This window comes from Saccopteryx leptura, chromosome 8 (assembly GCF_036850995.1).
Source record: "Saccopteryx leptura isolate mSacLep1 chromosome 8, mSacLep1_pri_phased_curated, whole genome shotgun sequence".
Taxonomy (NCBI): domain Eukaryota; kingdom Metazoa; phylum Chordata; class Mammalia; order Chiroptera; family Emballonuridae; genus Saccopteryx; species Saccopteryx leptura.
Window position 1 is genome coordinate 63,409,352 of NC_089510.1, and position 25,973 is coordinate 63,435,324.

At 42.1% G+C, this 25,973-nt stretch overlaps 1 protein-coding gene across 1 annotated transcript in view; it reads left to right on the forward strand.

The window, feature by feature from the left end:
• Positions 1–25,973, forward strand: part of P3H2 (prolyl 3-hydroxylase 2) — a 183,359-nt gene that overhangs the window by 154,985 nt on the left and 2,401 nt on the right. Inside the window, exons 8-14 of the mRNA XM_066347194.1 lie at positions 865–959; positions 7,987–8,114; positions 8,677–8,772; positions 9,303–9,453; positions 10,886–11,003; positions 12,149–12,224; positions 16,867–17,007. Of these exons, the coding sequence (XP_066203291.1) occupies positions 865–959; positions 7,987–8,114; positions 8,677–8,772; positions 9,303–9,453; positions 10,886–11,003; positions 12,149–12,224; positions 16,867–17,007 (805 nt within the window). The remainder of the gene's footprint in view (positions 1–864; positions 960–7,986; positions 8,115–8,676; positions 8,773–9,302; positions 9,454–10,885; positions 11,004–12,148; positions 12,225–16,866; positions 17,008–25,973) is intronic.

Consider the following 25,973-nt stretch of genomic DNA (forward strand, 5'->3'; position numbering starts at 1 on the left):
AGCTCAGAAAGCTTTATCGCAAGCTAAAATATTGGGTGTCAGTAATCCAGTTAGAAATCAGGATAACTTATTTTGTGAAATGATAGAAATCAAAAGTTAATTTTATGAAAAATTTAAGGAATCATAAAATGTTGGGGTTACATGTCTGAGATCACATGGAGTAGCCTGTTTTCAAATTCTAAGCTGAAGGCTTGACAAGGCAAAGGACTCTCCTTTAGTGTTCCACGCCACTGGTGCATATAGATCGTCTTATTCAAAATCTTGTGGTCTTTCACTAGACTTCAAGGACTCCACCTCTGGGTGCCCTAGAATTATTGCACGAGACCCAAGAATGGATGTGCATATTTGGATATGTTCTATCTGTGTAGATTGAAAGAATATTATGCTATCCTTTGTATGTTTGGAAAATTTGACACAAACTTGTGTCTTCCTTCTCAAAATAGTTGAGAATCACTACACTAGGACATAGTTTATTTTACTTCAACCATTGTTCAGTGGTAAACACTCTATGTTCAATTCATATGATGTGACAATCTGAGCACTATACAGATGCACATGAGAAGTTTTTCCTGCTCTGTTGTGATTCAAAGTCTAAAATTAAGGAGGTTAAGTTATAGATTCAATAAACTATAATAAAGGTTGCTAAGATGATTTAGAGAAGTGAAATAGAGCACACTCGTTGAAGAAATTGAATAGAACTTTATGAAAGCGGTATCATATAACTTGGTTTTGAAGGATAAGTAGACTTCTGTACAACAAGCATATAAAATGTGGAGTCATAGACTACTAGGGTAAGGTATCCTTTGCCTTTGAGTACCTTTTATTCAATGGGAAATTGCTATTTCAACTTTTTTGAATAAGCAGGGTCCCTTCAGGAGTGAATGTTGAGGGGACAGAAGTTCATGGATTGTCAGTGGGGAAAAAATCATCACCCAAGATAGACCGAGACCTAAGAGAGGGTGAGTATCTATGCACTTTTACTCTTAGAGGTAGTGTTAGGGTAGGATGGGAATTAGGGTAGATCAAGGCAAAAACCCACTTTCTCTGAAAAACAAAGCAAAGGGCTAAGCTAGTACAGTTCACACAATTCTGAAAGCAAGGCTTAAAACCAAGAATGTCCCAGGTTTGTGTATCATTACCTTCGGTTCCCAGCCAAAGGACCTCTGTTTCCCAAAGGAATCCTGTGAGCCAGGTGGAGACTATATGATCATAGCCATTCTCAATTAATTGAATACCTGAGGCTTAGAGAGGTCACGTGGATTACTTCTGTCACATAGTAAGTAAGTGGGTGCTAGGTAGTATGAAATAGACTGAGTATTAGAGGCACTTGAAGAGACAGGTTGCATGGGATAATAGATTAGTAAATCTAAGGTGCTTAAGGCACACATATCTGAGCAGGGTTATAAGAGGTAAGTAGAATTGAGGTTAAATGGACAGAGATGCAGAGGGAGCCATTCTATTAGATACAAGAAATGACACAAAAGCATGGAATGGAGAGAGCAGAACATCATATGCCTGCATAAGTAAGATCAAAACTAGTGGAGATAAGCGGGGAGTTGCCAAAAGTCATTTTTTAAATCAATTCAAACATTGTTATAATAAATTATTAGCAATGGGGTACTAACTGCAGAAGTAATCCTTAACACTTATTATTTCTATGTTTGATAATTTCTTAAACAAATATATACACGATTCGTTTTATTTTGTTTGTTTGTTTTTTACATTCAGTATTATATTACTTTCAGGTATGTAGCACAGTGGTTAGACAACCACACTGCCTACAATGCACGCAATTCCTTTAACACTGGCAGCGTTCCACATGAGAAAAGCATCCCCGTTTCATGAACAAGAAAAATGAGACTCATAGAGATTTAGTAACTTGCCCAAAGTCTCAGAGCTCATAATAGGTTGAAGAGCCATTTAAACTCTGGCTTTTGACTCCAAACCCCACTTTTTTTTCACCTGATTATGCAACATGGAAGTGTCTAGATATCAAAAATGTACCCTATGGATTAAATAACTGCAAGATAAGAAGAGTTTTTCAAAAACCTGCTTTGAGAAAAAGTACAGCACTCCTCTCTCAGACAAGAAGCTTGTCAGCACATTCTTCTAGCTGATTTGAAAATTACTGGCTCTCTACAACTCATATTTCCCAGCCCTTTCCTTCCTTAGCTTCCAAGTCAGTTTGAGGCAGTAAACAGGATAATACGCTCATCTAGTCTGACCTGGACCTTAATTTGTAGCCACAAAGCCCACGCTGTTTTATAAGTGCCATAGAGCTTCGTGGTCAGCCAGAGTTCATGTTGCTTTTTCAGCCAAGAATTCACCCAGGAAGCACATGACGATAAGCCAGAACTTTGTTGTAAGGGTTTGGGAAACTCCAGGACAGTTGCCAAATTTCAAAGCAGTTATTTTTCCTGGCTATTAAGGAATCTGATGTCCAGTAACTGACTAGGAAGATGAATGGGAAGAGTTGAACAGATTACACAGGATGGAAAAAGGTTACGATTGGCTGGGTTACCAAATTCTATCATTTCTGCAGAATTTACTTAGTGGAATTAGGCTAATGGATCTTAGGATGTTCTCTGAGAATCCACTGGAGAGCTTTCTGTACAGTCACTAGGGACCCAAATAGTGTCTAAATTAAGAACAGCGGTAGACAAAGTCCCCAACCAGAAAACACTTTCCTATCTTAGTCTGGCTGGAAGCAGATGTCAGGGAGACAAGCAGGGATGCGTGCCTCACAGAGTATGTACATCAGTTTTTCTCATTTTCCACAAAGAGATTGCCGTTGGCTCTGGTTACCTAACAGTAGTTAGTCATATTAATATTGAATGGCTCCCAAGTATTAAGATGGGAATGGCCCAGGATGACTCCAGTCCATGGAAAATACAAGTCACTTCCAAAAAAAAAATTCTGTCACTTATTCATTCTCCTTTCAGCCATCAATTTTCCAAAAGTACTGCTTGATAATAGTCCCAGAGTCAGTGGAGATAGAGTAGAAATAACTTTGGACTTGGAATCAGAAGGCCAGGTTTCCTGGATTGCCTTAGTCTGACGTGCTCTGAAGTGACAGATAACTAGAGACACAATCTCCCAGGGCCTGTGCCCCTCATCTCTGAAACTAGGACAGCAATGTAAGAGAGGATGAACGTGAAAAGTCTTTTGTAAACTTTAGAGGCTTGTGCTCATATAAGGACTCGTTAGGCAGCAAACCCCCATCATGACTTTCTGACATTGCGATATTTACAGTGAAGTGATTCTTCTGTGAGCCACAGACAGTGAGCATACGGAGTGTTTTCCTAGATGACCCCTCTTTATTGCAACTGGAGAGTCAGAGCCAGGCACATGTTTTATGAAAGAGGGAAGAATTAAGTTGTTGAATGAAATCTCCTTGGGCTGTGGTTAAGAATTGGCTCAAGCTGTCAAATGAGGCCCTAGGAACCACAACTTATTGGACTACATTTTTATTTTTATTTTAATGTTCTTCTCTGTCTGGTGTGCTACTAGTCATTCATAGGCTGGTCAGCTTGCATTTTTGAATGGCAGGGTTTATTTGCCTTTTTTTTTCCCTTTTGGTTAGTGAGTCATGGTTTTGTTGCTGTTGTTAAATGTATGTGTGGTAACGCTGTGTATAAAACTCTGCGTCATGGTGACTGTGTCAGCTACATGAAAGGCCGATTGCCAGCACAGATTCTGCCTGTTCTTGTTAGGGTGTAGGTATTGAAGACTGTCTCCATTCTGCTCTGTCACCTGATCTATGGCATGTGGTTGGGAACTTGTCAGTATCTCAGTAGCTCTCTTTTAACTATACTCCATTATACTTTTTAAGATGCCTCAGTCAGAGCTTAACACAATATATCAGGCATATATTACAAATTCAATAATTATTATAATAATAATAGTAAATGCTTATACAGAGCTTAAGAGTGGTAGGAATCATTCTAAATATTTTAGTTGTAGTAACTTTTAAAGTTATACTAAACTTTTTTAAAGTTATATTTTTAAAATAAGATAATTATATGTAAAGTAATATGCTGTCAATATAGAAAACAAAAAAAGACATGGCAGAGTACAAACTATCCTGCTTCACTAAACTCTTGGTCTGTCTTCCATTTCTATTTGAATTTTATATTGGAAAATGCTTTTCAGTGAACATGTGAGGTCTTGTCTTTCTTGTTAAAGGAAAATCTCTTTCTATATTTTGAAATCGGAGTAGAATACTCAGTTGACTCTCCCAAATATTTGAGGGACTGCCTCAATTTGACTATGTATTATAATCAACTATAGAGTTGATTAGATAGCTTTTCAATCAACTTTGTCAAGCAAACTGTGTTTTTGTTAATAAGTTCTATAGCAGGAAGAAAAAGTCTACTTTTTTATTGCTGTGAAAAATATTAACACAAATGTAGTGACTTGCAATGATGAATGTGCTGTTTCACTTTCTCTTGGTCAGGAATCTGAGGGTCGCTTAGCTGGGGTCTGTTGCTTCAAGGTCTGTTATAGGCTGATCAGGGCTGGAACCTCCTTAAGGCTTGACTGAGGAACTATCTTCTTCCAAGTTCAGATGGCAGAATTTGGTCCTTAAAGTCTTATTGGACAGTGGTCCTTTGTTCCTAATTAGTTGCTGGCTAGAAGATGCCTTCAATTTTTTTTGCCATGTGAGCCACTTGCTGCATCAAATTCGAAGCTGAGAAGGCAATAGACTGAGTCTGCTAGTGAGATACAAGTTGCAATCTTATCTGGTGAAATCACAGAAGTGATCTCCCATCACCTTTGTCCATATTCTATTGGTTAGAAGCAAGATCTAGGCCCTGCCCACACTTGAGAGAAGCAAGTTGAAGGAGCCTATATCAGGAGGCAGTGATCACTAGGGGGGGTCCTAGAGGGACCTGCTGTGGGGAGGAAGGAAGAAGGGAGGAAGGAAGAAGGGAGGAAGGAAGGCAGGCTGGATTTTATGCTCAATTAAGGGTGAGATGTACTACTTAGTGTTGATACTTAGGCTATTCACAATGCTTGTCCTAAGAAGTCATCTTAAACTTTTTTAACCCAGTTCTTCCCAAACTCATTTGATCAAGAAACTCTTTTTAATCAAAAGCTTTTCTGTAGAGGTCCTGGCCAGTTAGCTCAGTCAGTTAAGAGCATCATCCTGAAACAAGGTTGTGGGTTCAATCCCCAGTCAAGGCATAGATGGGAAGCAACCAAGAAATGCATGACTGAGTGGAACAACAAATGCTTTTCTCCCCACTCTCCTCTCTCTCCCTTTCTCTCTCTCTGTGTCTCTAAAAATCCGTAAAAATTAAGCCCTAGCTGGATAGCTCAGTTGGTTGGAGCATCATCCCAAGGTGCAGAGGTTGCCGGTTCAGGTTCAGTTCTCGTCAGGGCACATACAGGAGCAGCTCAATGTCCCCCCCCTCTCTCTCCCCCAACCCCCAAAAAACAAACAACAAAAATATTTTCTATAGAAAAAAGTTTCATGAACATTGAACTATAGGAAAAAATACAGTTTTTCTTTTCATCCAAAAGATTTGGTACTGATACTGCGACTTGTGGGTCTATTCCTGAAATTCAAGAGGGGTTACTAGTGAATCATCTGCATAACCAGTTTATAGCTTCCATGAGATTTCATACCTCTGTGGGTATGAGTGCAGTTACCAATACATTGGCAGCAGTTAAATATATTCAATGGTTGAAGACTAACAAGAATAAAGTAGTACAAATTATGAATAATGCATTAGGACCAGATGAAGGCCCAAATTCACCATGGTACACTAAAGATTTTTGTAGAAGCTTCAATAGAGGAAAGATATGACAGAAAAGGTGAGTCATTGCCCAACAGAAGTACTAGAAGAATGAATGAATGTTGGCTCAAAGAACCTGGGCAGTATCAGTTAATAGAATATTCATGTGGAATGTAGCTTTTTAGTTTCTGCAGAATAGCATTGACCATTTCATTAATATTGCTAATTTTAATTTATTTGGTTTATGGCTTTGGTTTTATTTAACCTTGTAAGTGGGTTTTGATATTATAGTTATATGAAACCATAAAAATACTGTATTCATAATTTTATAATTTCAAATATGGGAGTAAAATGACGGCACAAATAATTTGTTAACACTAAGTTCCTTAAGGAACTTTTGTTTTAACAGATAACCATACTTACTAAAGACCGAGAAACACTGCCTCATTATTTTATATTTCATTAATTGTAGGCTGTAGTGACTCTTTTATTATAACTAGACAAATAATCACTTAGTGCTACTCCTTAATTTGACAAGTCTATGTTAAAGTGAAATAGCAAATATGAATTTCAATTGTATCCTTTCTTCAACTGACATGTTTGAGATCAGTGTGTTCATGACTGTTGCTTGACTATGGGGAGGAAGGGAGAAGTTATGCACTTTCTATCACCCTCTCCTGGGTGAACTATTGTTTTGGGGGTTTTTTTAAGAGAGAGAGGGAGAGAGAGAGAGAGAGAGAGAGAAGAAGAAGAAGAAGAAGAAGAAGAAGAAGAAGAAGAAGAAGAAGAAGAAGAAGAAGAAGAAGAAGAAGAAGAAGAAGAAGAAGAAGAAGAAGGAGGAGGAGGAGGAGGAAGAGGAAGAGAGGAGGAGGAGGAGAGGAGGAGGAGGAGGAGAAGGAGGAGGGGGAGGAGTTGAAGAAGAAGAAGAAGAAGAGTAGGAGGAGGAGAAGGGGAGGAGGGAGAAGGAGGAAGAAAGGAGGAGGAGAAGGGGGGAGAAGGAGGGGGAGGAGTTGGAGAAGTGGGAGGAGGAGGAGGAAGTGAGGAGGAAGAGAAGGGGGAGGAGGAGGAGGAGGGGGAGGAGTTGGAGAAGAGGAAGAAGAAGAGGAGGAGGAAGATGAGGAGGAGGAGGAGGAAGAGAGAGAAATGAGAAGCATCAACTTATAGTTGCATAACTTTAGTTATTCACTGATTGCTTCTCATATGTGCTTTGACCGGGATGAGGGTAGGGGCTCAGGCCAAACCAGTGACCTTAAGCTTAAGCCAGCGACCTTGGGCTTCAAGACAGCAACCTTTAGGCTCAAGCTGAACTGTTGTTACTGACAGGCACATACCAGGTCCCTTAGGAGTATTATAAAGAATAGAAAAACAGTGTTTTCTGTTTAGTTTTCTGGTTCAAGATGATCACACTCTGCTTAAATCTGATTTCCTCACCATTAGAGGTTTTGTCCTTTAATCCTATTTTCTGTGAGGAAAGACCTTGTCATGTCTAGATTTTATAATTTTACCACCTAAAACATGGTCTAGATGCATCATTCTCTGAAGATCCTGTGTGGGGCTAATTTCATAAAGTTGTGGACTATCCAGGGAGAAAGAAATACCCGCAGGAAACAGAAGGGAGAAGAATAGACCAAAGATTCCAAAAGCAAGACCATATAGAGTCAAACAGTGGTAGAAAGAAGACTAGGATGGAGTTGGGTGACTTGAGTGTGACTGTCCTGATGGTGCATTTACTACCTGCGTTTCCTGGTAAATGCATTGCTGTGTACCCATGAACTGGGAGGTTTCTCTCATTCTTAGGGACACAGACATGTAGTCAAATAATTGCATGTGATGTTATAGCAGCGGCAGGAAGCAGGGGCTGAGGAGAAGGGTGGGTCCAATTGTCGAGCGACTTCTGGAAAGTCTTCCCCGAGGAGAATCCTGCGAGATGGCCAGTCTGCCTTTCAGGATCCTCACTGGAATCAAATGAAAAGATAGTTTGTCAGACTGAAGGTACTATTCAAATGTAATGTATTATCATGACATTTTGGAAAAACCTGGTAGTCAGATAAAAAAGGGAGCTGCCTTTTTCCTGAATCCATATTGTGATGATCAAATTCCAAATTTGTCATTTATCTTAGCAGTCCTAAATGTTCACGGGGAAACTGACCCTCCTGAGCTGCACCTTGCCGATTGCTGTTGGGTGATCTGTGTTTCCCTCCTTGAGGACAGAGGTAACAGAAGCAATGTGCTCTGTCCCCTGCAGGTGGCCCTCTGCTCTATGAGAACATCACGTTCGTCTACAACTCGGAGCAGCTGAACGGGACTCAGCGGGTTCTCCTGGACAACGTCCTGTCGGAAGAACAGTGCCGGGAGCTCCACAGTGTGGCCAGCGTGAGGACCAGAATGGGTGGGGCCCGACTCTGCCGGTCTGCTGTGAGCCTGGAAGTGCTTTGGTTCCGGTCTCACTTGGAACCAGAGAACCAGACCTGAAATTTCACTTTCTTATGAGAGGGACATCGTTTGTGAAGGGACTTTCATAGCCTTGGGGTTGAGATGATTTTAGTTCTGTCCAGATCTGGATATAAGTAGTGGACCTGGAGGAGTTAGTGGCTTAATTCTTATGCCAGCAGCCATCCAGCATGTGCCCTTGTTTACCATACAAAATCACTGAGAAAAATCCCTTTCTTTTAATCAATAATAACCAATATATTAATCACTTATATTCTCCGTATTTCTCCAAAAAGTGGTAGTATTTTATAGTAAAAATGTAGCATAAAAATTAAAATAATGTATCTTTTTTGATTGGAAAAACTAATGATACGAGGATCTTGGAACAAAATGGGGATGATTCTGAGTATTGACTGTGGTTCTTAGCTTTCTGTCAAGCGAGGCAGAAAGGTAGACCTGATGAATTTGTGGTTACAATTAAGAAAACACCTTTATGTCCTTCCAGGGAATCATGCTTGTTGGTGATGGATACAGAGGAAAAACTTCACCTCATACACCCAATGAGAAGTTTGAAGGCGCGACTGTCTTGAAAGCACTCAAAGTAAAGTCTTACCCTGTTCTGGGTTGGGTTCCTCAGTGTTGAACCGGGACCCTGTGTGAATGGCAGACATAGGAAAGAGAAGAGCTTAGAATATAGTTTTATCAGGACAATTGAAGGGGCCAAGTATGAAATGGCACCTGCATTGTTTTTAATCATCTCTTTATTTTTTCCATTCAATCATTAATTTATCAAACTGAATGTTTTCTAAATTAGTATCTTGACAAATAATATATGGGCCCCCCCCTCCCGACTCACTTCTCAAAGAGCTTATAGTCCAATGGTGAAAACATACCCAAAAAGCTAATTATTCCCTATTGCAAGCAGTGTTAGATAGGAATGAGGGGAGTGTTATGAGAGAAGAGAAGAGAGAGTGATTAGCTTTTAATGTTTTCTCTATGATTAGGAAGGTTTATTTCAATGGTTCAGTTTTCTGACCCGAAACCACAAGCATGCTTACTGAAACCTAGCATCTGTTTTTCTTAAGTTTTCCAATCAACCTTGTGGTATCTGATGTTCTCCTTTTCCTTCAGTTTGGTTATGAAGGCCGAGTTCCACTGAAGAGTGCCCGTCTGTTTTATGACATCAGCGAGAAGGCCCGAAAGATTGTAGAATCCTATTTCATGCTGAACTCAACCCTGTATTTTTCGTATACACACATGGTCTGCCGAACAGCCCTGTCTGGTGAGATTCCAGAATCGGAACTTGTTCCCTTCTACCCACAATGGGATTAGAAAGAAAGCAATGACAAGCAACGCCCTATTGCATGATAGACAAATGGTTTAGAAGAATTCTAAATTTCTAAAATAAAAGAAGCTCACTAAGTCTTATTTTCCTTTCCCTCTTTTTCTCCTTTTTTGTTCTCCTAAAGTACCAGCAGACGACCATTACTCTGCCTATTTTCCCTTTCAAATCAACTTCTCATACTTTTTAAAATTTATTTTATATTTATTGGTCTTATTAAGAAAGGAAGGGAGAAGGAGAGAAAGAAACAGGAAGATTGATCTGTTCCTGTATGTGCTCTGATCAAGGATTGAACCGGCAATCTCTGCTTCCAGATGACGCTCTAACCAACCAAGCTACATGGCCAGGGCCAAATTCTTCTACTTTCTTAAGTCACACAGAAAAATACTTTTCTGCTCTAGATTTTGCTTTTTAAGGACCTAGGAACTTGGAAATTACAGTCCCCTATTATGTCCACAATAAATGTTCTTTTTTTTTTTTTTTTTTTTTGTATTTTTCTGAAGCTAGAAACGGGGAGAGACAGTCAGACAGACTCCCGCATGCGCCCGACCGGGATCCACCCGGCACGCCCACCAGGGGGCGACACTCTGCCCACCAGGGGGCGATGCTCTGCCCCTCCGGGGTGTCGCTCTGTTATGACCAGAGCCACTCTAGCGCCTGGGGCGGAGGCCAAGGAGCCATCCCCAGCACCCGGGCCATCCTTGCTCCAATGGAGCCTTGGCTGCAGGAGGGGAAGAGAGAGACAAAGAGGAAGGAGAGGGGGTGGGGTGGAGAAGCAGATGGGTGCCTCTCCTGTGTGCCCTGGCCGGGAATCGAACCCGGGACTTCTGCACGCCAGGCCGACGCTCTACCACTGAGCCAACCGGCCAGGGCCAATAAATGTTCTTAAAAAGCCAGAGACCCCTCACTCCCTGCTGTCATTATTTCTCCTCTGTATCATCTCTTCTACACCCACTGGGTAGGAGGCGTCAGGTCACAGGACAAGACTTTGACACTTGGGAAGTTTCAGCTGAATCAAAGCTTCTTTTTTATAGTATTTTCATTTCATCCTCCTCCTATTACTGCTCCACATGAAGTACAACCCATGAAATGCATGAGATATCTATATGTCTATATCTATCAATCAGATAACTTTTGTAGCTGAAGTGGCAGGTGTGACACTGCACTCACAGTTTTACACTAAGTATATATCAAAGTAGAGCCGGAGTCTCCTGAATGCTCACCCGGTGTTCTTTCATCTATTCTGTTCGGCTTTCTGTCTCCTTAAATTTGCAAGGGCAGCAGCAATGGGAGAAGACAGTCTGATTGTCAGTTTTGCTGTTGGAATTACTACCCTCCTTCTTTCATTCTTCCCTGTTCCCTTTCCTGGCAGGTCAACAGGATAGAAGAAATGACCTCAGTCATCCCATCCATGCTGACAACTGCCTGTTGGATCCAGAGGCCAATGAATGTTGGAAGGAGCCTCCTGCTTACACATTCCGGGACTATAGGTACAGCCAGCACCTGCTTTAAAGCCAAGCTTTTGCCCAGCGGTTATCAAAAACCCATGGAAACTAGAAAGCTGACCTTTTTCTGCTTGTCATCACATTCATCTCTGTGAAGCAGATATTCTCAAATCTTTTTGAAGCAACTCTTACAACTGAGAAATTACTTCATCATCTCATATTTTCATCTTAAAAATTCCATGCATGGTTTTTATAACTTATTTCACAGAATATCCATTTTATTTTAATATAAAAGTTTATGTATATTGCTTAGCTTTCACTAAAACGTATCTTTATATATAGGGATCTTATCATATCACTTATTTATGTCTACATTTTATAAGCAAGAAGTGATAAACTTAGGATGGAAACATGTTTTCTATTTTTGAAAGATATTTTAGCTGACCTGTGGTGGCACAGTGGATAGAGTTGACTTGGAATGTGGAGGTCGCTGGTTCAAAACCTTGGGCTTGCCTGGTCAAGGCACATATGGGAGTTGATGCTTCCTGCTCCTCCCCCTTCTCTCTCAGTTTCTCTCTCCCTCTCTCTCTCTCTCTCTTTCTCTCTCTCTCTCACCCCCCCCTCTAAAATGAATAAAAAAGAAAAAGAATATCCAGCAGACACTTCTTGATATTTCTGTATTAAAAAAAAAAAAGATATTTTAATGTGTAAAGAGAAGAGTCCGGAGTTGTAGTCATGATGTAAGTGACAGTGTTATTTCTCTGTTCTCTATGCAGAAACATTTATTGAGCGCCCCCTATCTTCAACGTGAGGCTACACCTCTTGGAGCTCTCCAGCTAGTTAGGGCAAATAGACATTCTTCAGAGTTACTAGCATGCCCAGGAAGGAGAGAGTTTTAAGTAGTGTGCGCAGGTTCAAAGGGCTAGATTAAATCCAGGTTGGTTTTCTTTAAAGGAAGTGAAATGTGAGATGAGTTTCAAACTATAAAGATTTAACGTACCAAATGGAATAAATAAATATGTCAAGGGCATGATACAAAGTATATCTGATCTTACTCTTGAGGGTTAGAAGGGTCAATTATTTCAATGTCTATTTCAAAGGAAACGTATCACCAGTTTTCAATATTCTGTGGTAATATTGCTCTAAGCAATATTATAATAGTACCGATGAATTCCCCTTTCTCCTTATAGTGCTCTCCTATATATGAATGATGATTTTGAAGGGGGAGAGTTCATATTCACCGAAATGGATGCCAAGACTGTGACTGTAAGTAAACCTGTTCTTGCAAATTTATATTTTATCTCAGTCTCGCCATTTTCTAAGGCCTTGGTCTGTTGGATTTTAAACATTTTTGATCTCAGAAATTCAAGGAGTGCAAAGATGCCCAGTAAATTTATGCATCATAAAATGTTAAAAATGGAACCATCCATAAAAGTCTTCTAGTCCATTTTAAAGATGGGTAAAGCATAGAGATATTAAAGGTTTCCTAATCTTCATATAGCTAATTAACAGACTTGGAACCAGGACCTTGGTCTCCTGATTATTTGTGGAAACATAAAAACACTAATACATAAGTCACCCAAGCCTATGAAAAGTCAAATGATTCTACACGTTGACTTTCAAGCAGCCTGGTGTTGTACATGCTTGGTCATTGGCTTCCAGACCCTTACTTCTCCCAATTATTATATATGTGGGATGTATGTGTTTGTACGTATGTTTGTATGTGTGAGTGTATATGTGTATGAATGTTTATATTTATGTATAAACCCATACCTGAAAATTTATATGTACACATTCACATACACACGTTTGTGTGTTTCTTCACATGACATGTTTTGGATGAGATTCTAAACATACTTTCATAGATAAAAATAAAAACTTAAATTCAACCATTTTTCTAAGCAAACATGCCTTTGGAAAACCAGCCTGCAGAACGTATAGATGACATGGGCAGCATCCTTTGGTCTTTAAGCCAAAGAAGATGCTTATAGTGGAAAAGCAGGTTTTTCCTACTGAGGAGATAATCGAATAATGAATAGATGATCAGATATCTCTTTTCTCTGTCCAGAATCTAAATAGTTGGGCCATGTGTGTAATAAATTTTAAGGATTTTGCATTATATAAGCAACTTCCACAACATTTTCTTAATTTTATGGTTTTCTTCTTATATTTTGCATCTTTCTCTTAATAGTGGAATAGCCATTTATCATTCATGACACACTAGTACAGTATAAACAGATGATAATAAAAAAAACTGTGTCTTACTGTAAAAACAGAAAACCTATGATGATTCTGGTCAAAATTGCCCAAAAACATTGCTATAATTAAGAAATAATATTTTATATCATTTGATCAAAGGCTACGATGCGTACACTTTTTTGTAAAAAGCTTAAATACTAACATGGGTAGTTTGATGCTTCATTTTCTGAGAAATTCAAACAAGATTGATTGTCTGGATTGGAGTTTAAAATCGCTATACAAAATTCTAATTTTCTGAAGAGCTTCTGTGCAAGAAGGGTTTGGTTTCTGTGTTATAACACGGAAACTGAGGCTAAAAACGCTTACCTCTCGCAAGTGGGGGAAAAAAAATCACAGGTGGTTGAAAAGATTTCTTTGCTTCTACTCCATCTAGTGGCCAGATTTAGAAATGTTCAGTGTTTGAAACTGAAGCTTGAAATACTGTGTGAGTCAGTAATTCATTAATTATTGAATGCAACTTAACTGGAATTTGTTTTTTTTTAACATTGAGAGCTTTTATTTTATTTTGTTGTTTATATTTTACTTTATAAATTTCTATTGAATTTATTGAGGTGACGTTCGTTAATAAAATTATATAGATTTCTACAACACATCACCTGTATATTGTATTGTGTTCACCAGCCCAAGTCAAGTCTTTCATCATCATCTGTCCCTCTTTTTCCTTCTTCTATCTCCCCCACCCTTTTTCCCTCTGATAATCACCACACTGTTGTCTGAGTCTATGAGTTTTTTTCTTTGCTTAATCTCTTTACCTTTTTCACCCAGACTCCCACTCTGAGAGCTGTCAGTCTGTTCTCTGTACCTATGAGTCTGCTTCTATTTTGCTTGTTTATGTTGTTCATTATATTCCACATATAAGTTAACTGAAATTCTGATTTTTAATGATGTGAAAGCAGATAATACTCTACTTTAACAGTTATATCCTGGCCCTGGCCAGTGGGCTCAGTGGATAGAGGGTTGGCCCGGTGTGACATCCCAAATTTGCTTGTTGGTCAGGGCATACATAAGAAGTGACCATCTGCTTCTCTTTCCTTTCCTCTCCCCCTTCTCTCCCTCTCCTCCTCTCTTAGGCAGTGGCTCGATTGGTTGGAGTGTCAGCCCGGGTCCTGAGATTAGCTTGGTTGGTTCCAGCATCAGCCCCAGATCTTGGTCGGGGCACCTGCGGGAGTCTGTCTATCTCCCCTCGTCCTACTTTTAAAAAATAGTTCTTTCTTTTTAATATAAAGGTGCAACCATTTAAAAAACTACTGGATACAACCATTCTTTGTCCTTCAAACTAAAAGAAAAACCCGATTTAAACAACTTTTTTCTTAATTCAAAAGCTCCAAGTGGGAAGATGTATTTTTTTCAAATTATTTCTACTTTAGATTAATTTATACAGTAGAGTTCTTAGGGCATTTATTAGATAATCAAAATCCCTAGGGCCCCAGTCCTAACAACAGAGAAATGGGCAGCGTTCCTTTTCAGCATCCCCTTCCTTGACCCTGGAGGGACAGAGGAACAGGCAATTAACCCAGGTTGGGGCTCCACAGGAGGCAAAAGCTTCTAAGTCCTTTATTTTTTAAAAAATCTGGAAATTATATCAATATAATAAGCTGAATAGTACCTGAAGGCTTACATTTATTCAAGACAAGTACAGTGAAAAGGCTTCTCGAATGTTTAACTATCCATAAGTAGAAGAGCAAAAGGAATTTTCTTTTATCATACTTGGAAGATACACAGATTATTTCAACAGCAGCATTTATTTGTGAAACATAGGTAATTAGGGATCTGGATTTCTCTTTGCAAGTTTCCAAAAGATAAAATTTAATGAGTTCCATTTGCTTCATGAAAAATTAAAATTATTATGGAGCTGTGTTCCATAAGTGTGTTTACAATCATTTATCCATCCTTCCAAACTTTTCCTGTAGAAGCAATGTCATCAGTGGAGCTGGTTTACTCCTCCCTGTCCTCATGTACAACAGGTGAGGCTGTCTGCAGGATAAGATTAGTCCTAGACACTTTTGTGGACTCATGCACCTTTAATGGATTCCAGGTGCTTCAGGCAGTTGAGAACTTCTCCCAAAGTTCTTCATGTGTAGAAATGCTTTCCATTCTTCCCATTCCAGTAGAAGGGAAGCATTTAATTGTTCCCACGCCCTTTCTCTAGTATTATCAGATGTTGTTGCCGAGATTCAGTAATCACACAGAAGCCATGGCAGCCACTTGTGGTTGAGCCCTGACCAGCACTGGAGAATGAGCAGCCAGAAGACTTGAGACAAGATCCCACTGCCATGTGTACAAGAAGGCTTTCCCGTTCTATGTAATATGTGTCACGTGTTATTTGCTGTTTTATGTGGGAATGTACAACAAATTTCCTCTTCAGAAAAACAAAGTCAGATTGGTACTGAGGGAACCAGTAACTACTAAACTCTCTGATTTACATCAGAAAGTCACCCTGGTAAAGCTGATTAACAAAAGCAACTCTCGCTAGCAAAGATAAGTCACTCCCCTTAATTGTTGTGAATAGACATATACCCAGAAACTGACTGCTTTTTTCTGCTCTTCCCTTGAAAACACACACACACACACACACACACACACACACACTCACTATCCTGGGTCTCATATTTTTCTAGACTTCGGGCCTTTTTCCAAATATTTCTCCAGAAACTGTCATTGAAAAAAAACATAGCCTTCCCATTTTGTGGTGAAGGAAACCAAAGATTCTTCTCAAGGGCATCTCTCCACTCAAGTCAATTCAGAAAACAGCTAGTTAGAATTGTCCCATCTTATCAAACTGGATGGTTGCGACCACTTATTTGCTTTTACTTTATTTCCCTAAGCTCTACTATGGAATGAGTAAGGTTTCTCTGTTTCTCAAGAAAGGAAAATGAACTTGACTTACACTCAGACACTTCCTTAAACATGGAAGCAAGGCCCATAATCAGATCCTTAAACTTGCTCGACTGGGGAAACCCACTTGTTTGATCTAATACCCCGGCTCAGGGCCTCCCCAGCCGTGTCCCTTTCCTCTTCTACCCTCCTGACCCTAAACATTACTGGACAGCTCCATCTGAACGATGCACAAGTTTGAGAGGACTGCATCAATCATGTTGGAACCCTGGAGGCCGTGGAATGGGTCACCCCAAGAGGTAGCGTGTTTTTGTGACTGGCGTTGTTAAAGCACTGGTGGAGCTGAGGAGTACTGGGCAGGACTATTGTAACAGAAATTCAAGGATCATACAGGATTAGACTTGACTTTCTGAAATCTTTGCAGTATGAAAAGTTCACAAACCCTAAATGTACCATTAAGGAATTAAAGGGCTATACCCATAGAACCACAACCTAGATCAGTAATAAAGTAATTTTTCATCAGTCTAGGTGTCCACTCAATTTATTTTTGTGTATTGAACAATTACTGTGCTACAGGCTATGCTAAACAGTTTATCTAAATAATTTTATTTTCTGCATTGGTTATTATTTTGAGCTTGTCTTTGTTTTACAGATGAGGAGATTGAGATAATCTGTGTCTTCTCCAACCTCAAGATCCATTATTTTTTTATTCAAAACTTGATCTATATAACCCCACAGATGGATAAAGAACAGGGGGTTATAGAGATGTTCGTGACATAGGAACTGAGAGTCTCACGTTCCCTCTTTCCCTCAGGCCTCTATCAAACCGAAGTGTGGACGGATGATCAGCTTCTCCTCGGGAGGCGAGAACCCGCACGGGGTGAAGGCGGTCACCAGGGGCCAGAGGTGTGCCGTGGCCCTGTGGTTCACTCTGGACCCACTTTACAGAGAACTGGTGAGTTCCTGACCCACCCAGAAGGCCAGTTAGATGCCCCATAAACCTGCTTTATAAACTGTTTATCAGAAACATCAGTTGATTCATAATCTTCAAGAATCTTAGAGAGCACTGAAAGCAAACCAAAACCTTTTATAACTTTTACAGAGTCCCTTCTCTCTTGTTTCTAACACTGGTTTTTACGCCAGAAAAAATTTCCTGATTGCCTAATGTTTGTAGTGTGAATGTGAGGGCAAGAAAAGGGACTATGAAGACAAGCCCTAATCATGGGCTTCTAATAAGTGAATGTTCGCATTAGTCGATGCATCAGTGGTGTTTGACAGTCCTTAATTAGTCTCAAGCTTTATTGAAAACTGTAGCATCAGGGGAGATGAACTATTTTCTACTGGTTACTGGGATGAATGATTTGTTTTCTCAATAGCTGTCCCTGGTGGCCTAGTAGTTAGGATTAGGCGCTCCCGACAAATCATTAAAAGGAGCACTAAGTAATTTATGAAACATGTAGAAGTGGTGAGGAAACCTGAACGTTCATTATTATTTATTATTATTAAATTTAATCTTTTTTTTTTTTTTGTATTTTTTTTATGAAGCTGGAAATGGGGAGAGACAGTCAGACAGACTCCCGCATGCGCCCGACCGGGATCCACCCGGCACGCCCACTGGAGGCGACGCTCTGCCCACCAGGCGGCAATGCTCTGCCCCTCCGGGGTGTCTCTCTGTTGCGACCACAGCCACTCTAGCGCCTGGGGCAGAGGCCAAGGAGCCATCCCCAGCGCCCGGGCCATCCTTGCTCCAATGGAGCCTCGGCTACGGGAGGGGAAGAGAGAGACAGAGAGGAAGGAGAGGGGGAGGGGTGGAGAAGCAGATGGGCGCTTCTCCTGTGTGCCCTGGCCGGGAATCGAACCCAGGACTTCTGCACGCCAGGCCAACGCTCTACCACCGAGCCAACCGGCTATGGCCAAATTTAATCTTAATTGTTAAAATATTATTCTTATTCTATGTAAAAAAAAATAATAAAAGGCAGTTGAGGACACTTAGCCTGGATAATAGACCATGATCTCATTCTTCTGGATGGCTTGGGCAGAGGTTATAGTCACTATCTGTGAACTTGCAGGGAATTGAATTGGGACCAATAGATAGAATTCCCTGGAAGAAAAGTTTGGGCTCAACATAAGGAATACCTTGTAAATCGTCACCACCGTTCGGTGAAATTGCCTCAGAAGGAGTGAGTTCCTGGAGCGCTCCCATCCGAAGCCTCAGGAACTGCTTGGCATTGAATGCTGAAATTGAAAAGGAAATTTCACAGCAAAGGCTCGACTGGATAACTTCAAAGTCTTCTCCAGCCCCCAGTGTTAATGAAGCTATGTAATTCTAGTCTTTAAAATAACATTCCATCTAGCTTTCCTCTTTAGATCCCTAAATTGAATCCAGTTTGATCAGAAAGTGTTGAAAATTAAGCCGGTTTCTCCTATACTTTTTGCCATCAAACCTAACTCACATATTTCCTAAGCATTCTTTCATATACTTAACAAACGTGTACGTAAGAGCTGTGATAGTGCTGGGGAGCTCTGCCAGGCAGGCCCTGGGGACACAGAGGAGAAGAAACACAGTCCTGACCAGGAGGAGCTGAGGAGCTCAACATGGGAATAGTGAGAAGACGGCAGTATCAGTTCTGTAGGAGAATCAAGAAAGGCATATAAAGGCACACTTCTTTTTCTTTTCTAAAGATTTTATTTCTTTATTTTAGAGAGGGCGAGAGAGAGAGAAGGGGGAGGAGCAGGAAGCATCAACTCCCATATGTGCCTTGACCAGGCAAGCCCAGGGCAACCTCAGTGTTCCAGGGTCGAGGCTCCATCCACTGCGCCACCACAGGGCAGGCTAAAAGCACACTTCTGAAGCAGAAGATGACAGCCAGGCACAGGAGATAAGCGTAGTCCTGGTTGGGGGAACAGAGCAGAGAGTTCTGAAACCCTGAAGGGCCACTGAGCTATGTCCTTCATCTGTCATTCCTTTCTTCTCTGTGCTCTCAGCCTCCAGACACCAGCATGGCCCCGCAGCACTAAGGAACCTTGATGAGGGAGCAGCCTGGGAAGATAACTTGTTGAAAAATTGCCTTACTGTTTGTTTTCTCTCTTTAGTCTTCCATTCCGCAGTTAATCTGTTTCATTATTCATTGTCCCAACCCTCTCTTCCAAGATATTTTCTATCAGAATAAGCTAACACAAAAAACCTTTTCTTTGTTTTTTCCTAATAGGTAAACATCAATAGGAATGCCCTTCCTCTGAAGGGCAAGTATTGGGAAATGCCTCCAGTCTCTGGGCAGTAGCGGCATCTAGTGGCCGCAAACAAAAATGACCAGAGCCTCTTAACGTAACTACCAGAAAATATTGAGCCTGTGATGTGATTTCCAGACTTTGCTCCACATTGGAATCAGCTGGGGAATTTTACGAACCACTGACATCAGGCTGTGCTTGGTGTGACCTGGCTATTGGAAGTTTTATAAGCGCCCAGGTGATTCTAATGTTCAGCAGAGTTTGAGAGTCCCTGAATTGGGCATCTCTTCTCAGATTGAATCTCTGAGTGAAGTCTGCCTATGAATAAATCATCAGAGCTGGCAACTCCCATGCTTGTCACAGATTATTTTCTCTATCTAGCTATCTATGTATTTATTTATTTATTATTGATTAATTTTTAGAGAGAAAGTGAGAGAGACACAGAGAGAGGAACATCGATATCTCTTATTCCACTTATTTATGCCGTCATTGTATGTGACCTGACCGGGCACTGAACCTGGAACCTCAGCATGTTGGGACAATGCTCCAGCCAGCTGAGCTACCTGGCCAGGGTCTATTACAGATTATTTTAAAGGCATTTAATTCTTAAAGGGTATTTTGCATCATAAACTCTTAAAGATGCCCAATAATAAAAGCTTCAGTTCCTTGTATACAGAGTTCCAGCTCCCAAACTTCCTTCCTCTGGGAGTGACCTGTCTGCAGCTCTCTCCTGTGGCAGGCCAGTGGGAACGTTTGTGTGCGCATTAGTTTGCTAAGCAGCAGGCTGTTCCCATACTCATAATGTGGTATTCAGGATTCAGGCATTTTATGTAGACATCATGACAGCAATTTAGATTTGTTATTTTGTATATTTGGTTCTTTTAGTTGCTTTTATATCAACATCAATTTCATTTGCAAGATTGTGAATGAAAGGGGCTTTGGTTTTAAGTCACAAAATAGTATTTTTTCAGTATACTGTGCAAGGTATTGTGCTAAAGACTACCTATAGGAGATACGAACTAGGTAAGACATAGCCCTTACTTTCAAGGAGCTTGAGGTCAAAGTGGAGAGTTATTACAGACACCTGAGTAGTTATTTTATTTTATTTTATTTCATTTCATTTTATTTTGTTTTTATTTTTCTTAAGTGAGAAGCAGGGAGGCAGAGACAAACTCCCATATGTGCCCCAACCAGGATCCACTTTGCAAGCCCCCTACCAGGCGATGCTCTGCCCCATCTGAGGATGTTGACCTGTTGCTTAGCAACTGAGCTATTTTAGCTCCTGAGGCAAGGCTATGGAGCCGTCCTCAGCTTCTGGGGCCAACAGGCTCCAACTGAGCCATGCCTGCAGGAGGGCAAGAGAGAGATAGAAAGAGAGAAGGGTGAGGGAGAGAGGTGGAGAAGCAGATGGTTGCTTCTCCTGTGTTCCCTGACCAGAAATCGAACCTGGGACATCCACACACCAGGCCAGCACTCTACCTCTGAGCCAACCAGCTAGGGCCACACATGAGTAATTTAAACACAAGGCACAGTTCAGTAAGAATTATTAGAGGCAAAGGCATGGTGCTTAAGGGAGAGCAGAAAACCAGGAAAGGCTTTGTTGGAGAGATGACATTTGACCTATGTCTCAGAGGATGAGTAGTTTCTTTAGGGGGAGAGAGTTTAGACAGAGAGAGAGTCCTTCCACAGACTTTCTCTCTGTCTGAATAGCTTTCACGTTCACATTCATTCATCAGATGGCATGGAGGCCTTGCTAAATGTCAGTAGCTTTTCTGGTCATTGGAAATACAGCCCTGACCAAAACAATAAGATTCTCTGCTTTGATGAAGCATTATCTTCTGATGGAAAAAGACAACAAATAAGTAAAATAATATATAACTGAGAGATTTTCAGATAGTAAGAAGTGTTGTATAGAAAAAAGAACAAGGTAACTGATTAGAGACTCAAAGGGAAGGGGTGGGCACTGAGGGATTTCTGGACTGAGGACATGTAAGTTGCCATCAGAGTGACAAAATGTCAACTATGATAAAGGCCTTGGGGAGAGAATTCTTGGCAGAGAACAGGTTATAAGGCCCATGGAGAAGAGGGAACTTAGAGTGGTCAAGAAACAAAGAAAGCCAGAGTAGCCAGAATGTTCTAAGCAAGATGGACATTGGTGTATAAAGAGGCCACAGAGGAGTCAGGTGTCAGACTCAACAAGCTGGTTAAGGAATATGAATTGTATTTTTACTGGGGGTGCAGAGGGTATGCCATGTGCCCCACCCACCCTGCCTCCCCCAGTCCTGGGCAGTTACAGGATATGAAGGGGTTGCAGAATAGCTTTATGTGGACAAGTCCTGCTGGGGGTGAGGACAACAGAGAGGCAAAGACCCGACTCCGGGGACCAGGTTCAGTGACACAGATCTACTTCATTCAGGAAGTAAACGAGCTTATATACATGGGTTCAGCCAATAGGATGTTAGAGCATGTCCTTCATAGCCAATGTCTGAAAAGATCAGGGAGCTGCGTGGTTGGTGCTAAGTCACTTCCTTATAGAGAGCGAACTTCCTTCCTGGGTATGCCCAGGAGACTTCTGGGAGCTGGAGTATTCTCACAGCATTGCATCAGCCGCAGCTGCTAGGAATGTGCTCTGCACTCCACCCACATCTCCCCCTTCTCTTTTAATTAAGGCCAATTGGACTTGATAAATGACAGCTTGCTGTTCTTGTAGCTTCTGAATGCTACGCATTATGCAATGGAACCCTAGTAGAACTAAAACAACTATAATACCTATTATACTATATGCTAATAAATTAGCTAGATTAAACAATGAGGCAGGCTTCTGTAATGTTGGACTAGTTAGGAAATAGAGCAGGGGTCTTAAACAGGGGGATTCTTCCTAGGGATTGGGATGTCATTTCCCTCCCATTGTGTTACAGAGACCTCCCAGGTGCCATTAACCACAGTTTCATTTTGATTGCAAAAAACGGACGTAGGTCCATGCACACCCCCTTCCCACAAAGGTCCCAGCGTCCAAACACGGAATAGATGGCTTGCTGCGGGCTGCGTACTGCATATGGTTGCATTCCATCTCTCAGCCTCCAATGCCAAACTCTGAGGTTGATGGTCTGTGCATCCAGGCCAGAGGCAATGCAGCAGTCTCTCCAGGGAATTCCTTCTCTCGGGAGTGTTCTTAGATGTTCGTCATACAGGAATGGGCAAAGAGGCGACCCTGGGAAGGCAAGGTTAGTGGGGCAGACCCAGCTGTTGGTAGCTAGGGGAGGAGGGCTTGTAGGCCAAGTATTGACCTTTGGTTGCTAGTACCGTTTTTAGCAAAGTCCCCCATAGTATGATTTCGAAGGAGGACCCATCCCTCCAAGGGGACGGTGTTATTATTCGGAGTAAATTTAAGTAGCATTGGGTCACTGAGTTTACCCCATATAGTGCCATTCCACTGTTGGGATTCCCAGCCACTATTGTCACAAGGGAGACTAAGGGAACAGTTACTGGAATATACTGCTGGAAACTGTGGGCTATTTTCTGGAAAAACACAAGCATAAAACCTCTCCCTTGTGTTAGAAGAGGGTGCAGTCCCTGCCACTGAGCTGTGGCTGGGTCCTTCCACCGTACTAACGGCAATGGGGTCGGTTGGCTATGAAGGTCTTCCCAATGTTTATAAGCAGGAGTTATTCCTTCAGAATCAAAAGTTAAATAATTGAGAGTGAATAAGCACTGAGGAGTACTTCTCTGGGTTAGTCCCAGGGTATATCCCCCCTTTCTTTTTGAATTTGAAGCTTAATGTCTCTGTGTCGCTGTTCTACAATGGCTTGTCCTTGGGGATTAAAAGGAATGCCAAGGCAGTGTGTGATTTGCCATTGGGAACAAAAGGCTTTAAATTGGCTGCTGGCCCTGTGCACTTGCATTCAAAGCAGGCTTCTTGTGTCAGTTGGCTTCCCTGATGGAAGACACTTAACTGGGCTGCAAGAGCGGTAGCGAGGGCCACCACTGAGTTGCTGCCCACATCTCGGCAGGCGAGGACCCAATCATCTAAGGACCCAATCATCTAAGCTCTAATTGGCCCTATTGCCTGTCTACACTCTCCATTGGCGCTTTCCCACACCAATTCTTTAGTTAGAACATCGACCGCATCAGTGTGTGTAACTTTACACTTTTTTTTTCTTTTTTGTATTTTTCTGAAGCTGGAAACTGGGAGAGACAGACAGACTCCCGCATGCGCCCCACCCGGATCCACCCAGCACGCCCACCAGGGGGCGATGCTCTGCCCACCAGGGGGCGATGCTCTGCCCCTCCGGGGCATTGCTCTGTTGCGACCAGAGCCACTCTAGCGCCTAGGGCAGAGGCCAAGGAGCCATCCCCAGCACCCAGGCCATCTTTGCTCCAATGGAGCCTCGCTGCGGGAGGGGAAGAGAGAGACAGAGAGGAAGGAGAGGGGGAGGGGTGGAGAAGCAGATGGGCGCCTCTCCTGTGTGCCCTGGCCGGGAATCGAACCCAGGACTTCTACACGCCAGGCCAACGCTCTACCACTGAGCCAACCGGCCAGGGCCGTAACTTTACACTTTACAGCTTCTTGGACCCTTCCTAGAAATCTGAAAAAGGTTCATTGGGACCCTGAAGCAATTTGGAAAGCTTTAAGGACCTTCCAGGAGCATTAGTTTGAGTAAAGGCTCTAGTGGCACACAGGTGCACTTGATCAAAATACCGAGGGGGTCTGGAAGCCTGTACGGCAGGGGAAGCAAATTGCCCTTCTCCTTTGAGGGCTTCCAGGGGGAGGTTAATACCAGCCCTTTGATTTCTTTCACCTATTATTTCACATTGCTCGTTGTATAAAGCTTTTCATTGAATTAAGTCTCCCATGGTAAGGACTGCTCAAGCTAACATTTTCCAATCATGGGGACAATTTAAATCAACACTGATATTTTCAAGTAATTGCTGAAAATAGGGGGAATGAAGGCCATCTTCCTGGATAGCTTTTCTGAGAGTAATGACAGTTTTTTGGTCATGTGGATACCATACTTGCAGCCATTCAGCAGTTGGGTTAATATTGACGGGAAAAAGGTGAGGGGGCTCTAGTCCTGATGCTGCATGGGAAATATCTCTTTGCTGACACGTGGGGGCATATAGGCTGGCCCATGGGTCCACAGCAGGAACATGTGTTGGAGTTAAAGCTGGGGTAGAAAATGGCATCTGAGAGGCTGGGGTGGGGCACTGAGCCCCGGCAGGGAATGCGGAAGTAGCGACTTCTGCTTTTTCCGGTAGCAGAGCTGATGGCGCAGTTAGCAATTTGGTTGGTTTCGTTTCTGTGCGCTCAGCTGCAAGTCCATCAAACTCAATGGCTAAACCAGTGGACCCCAACCTTTTTTGGGCCACGGACCAGTTTAATGTCATAAAATATTTTCATTGACCAGCCTTTAGGGTGGGACAGATAAATGTATCACATGACCGAGACAAGAATCAAGAGTGAGCCTTAGACGGATGTAACAAAGGGAATCTGGTCATTTTTTAAAAATAAAACATTGTTCAAACTTAAATATAAATAAAATGGAAATGATGTAAGTTATTTCTTCTTTCTCTGTGGACCGGTACCAAATGGCCCAAGGACTGGTACCGGTCCATAGCCCAGGGGTTGGGGACCACTGGGCTAAACTACTTTTCTCCTCAGTGTAGGGGGCAAATAGGGAGGTGGGGGCTCCCCAGAGAGAGAGGCAGCCTGCAATATCTTTGGCACTGGCAGAGGGTCCCCAGGAGGAGCACTGGTCAGGCAGGCATGTATTGCTAGCAGGGCAGGAATGAGGCTGAGAGGGAAGGTTCCGCTGAACAGACATGCCAGAAGGCTTGGGCCCAAGTATTGGGTTCCCAAAGAGGCGCATCCCAGAGCCAAGGGTTGAAACCTGCGAGGATTTCCCAGTTGGTACAAAGATCCTTTTCACTAACTTCAACTTGCCTACTCTGCAATAGGGCATGCAGGGCTGAGCCTGTGGGGCTCCAGAGTGGGGGAGAAGGTTTCCCATTGCAGAGGGTCACTCACCCGTCCCTTGGATGCTGGTTAGGTCCCTGCCCCACGTTCGGGCGCCAGTTGTGGACAAGGCCTGCTGGGGGTGAGGACGACAGAGGCTCAAAGACCTGACTCGGGGGACCACGTTCCTTGACACAGATCCACTTTATTCAGGAAGTAAACTAGCTTATATACATGGGTTCAGCCAATAGGATGTTACAGCATGTCCTTCATAGCCAATGGCTGAAAAGATCAGGGAGCTGCATGGTTGGCGCTAAGTCACTTCCTTATAGCAGGTGAGCTTCCTTCCTGGGTATGCCCAGGAGGCTTCTGGGAGCTGGAGTATTCTCACAGCATTGCATGAGCTGTAGCTGCTAGGAATGTGCTCTGAGTTCCACCCACAGCTTTAGCTAACATGTTGTAGACTAAGGTAGTTGAAAGGTGAAAAAATGTAGAAGGATTGAGATGCTATTCGGAGATAGACCAACTGGCCCTGCTGATTGACTGACAGAGGGGGTAAGAAAAAGTACAGAATATAATGGAAGCATCCAGAGGGGCATTTAGCCTAGACTACAACTGGGGAATACTCCTGACAGTACTGGATTCAGTGACCTTGAGGTGAGTTAGGAGGTTGGAGTGCAAGGAAAAGTGAGAGGACAGGTAAGCCAAAAAAAGAGAATGGTATAAATCAGATACACACT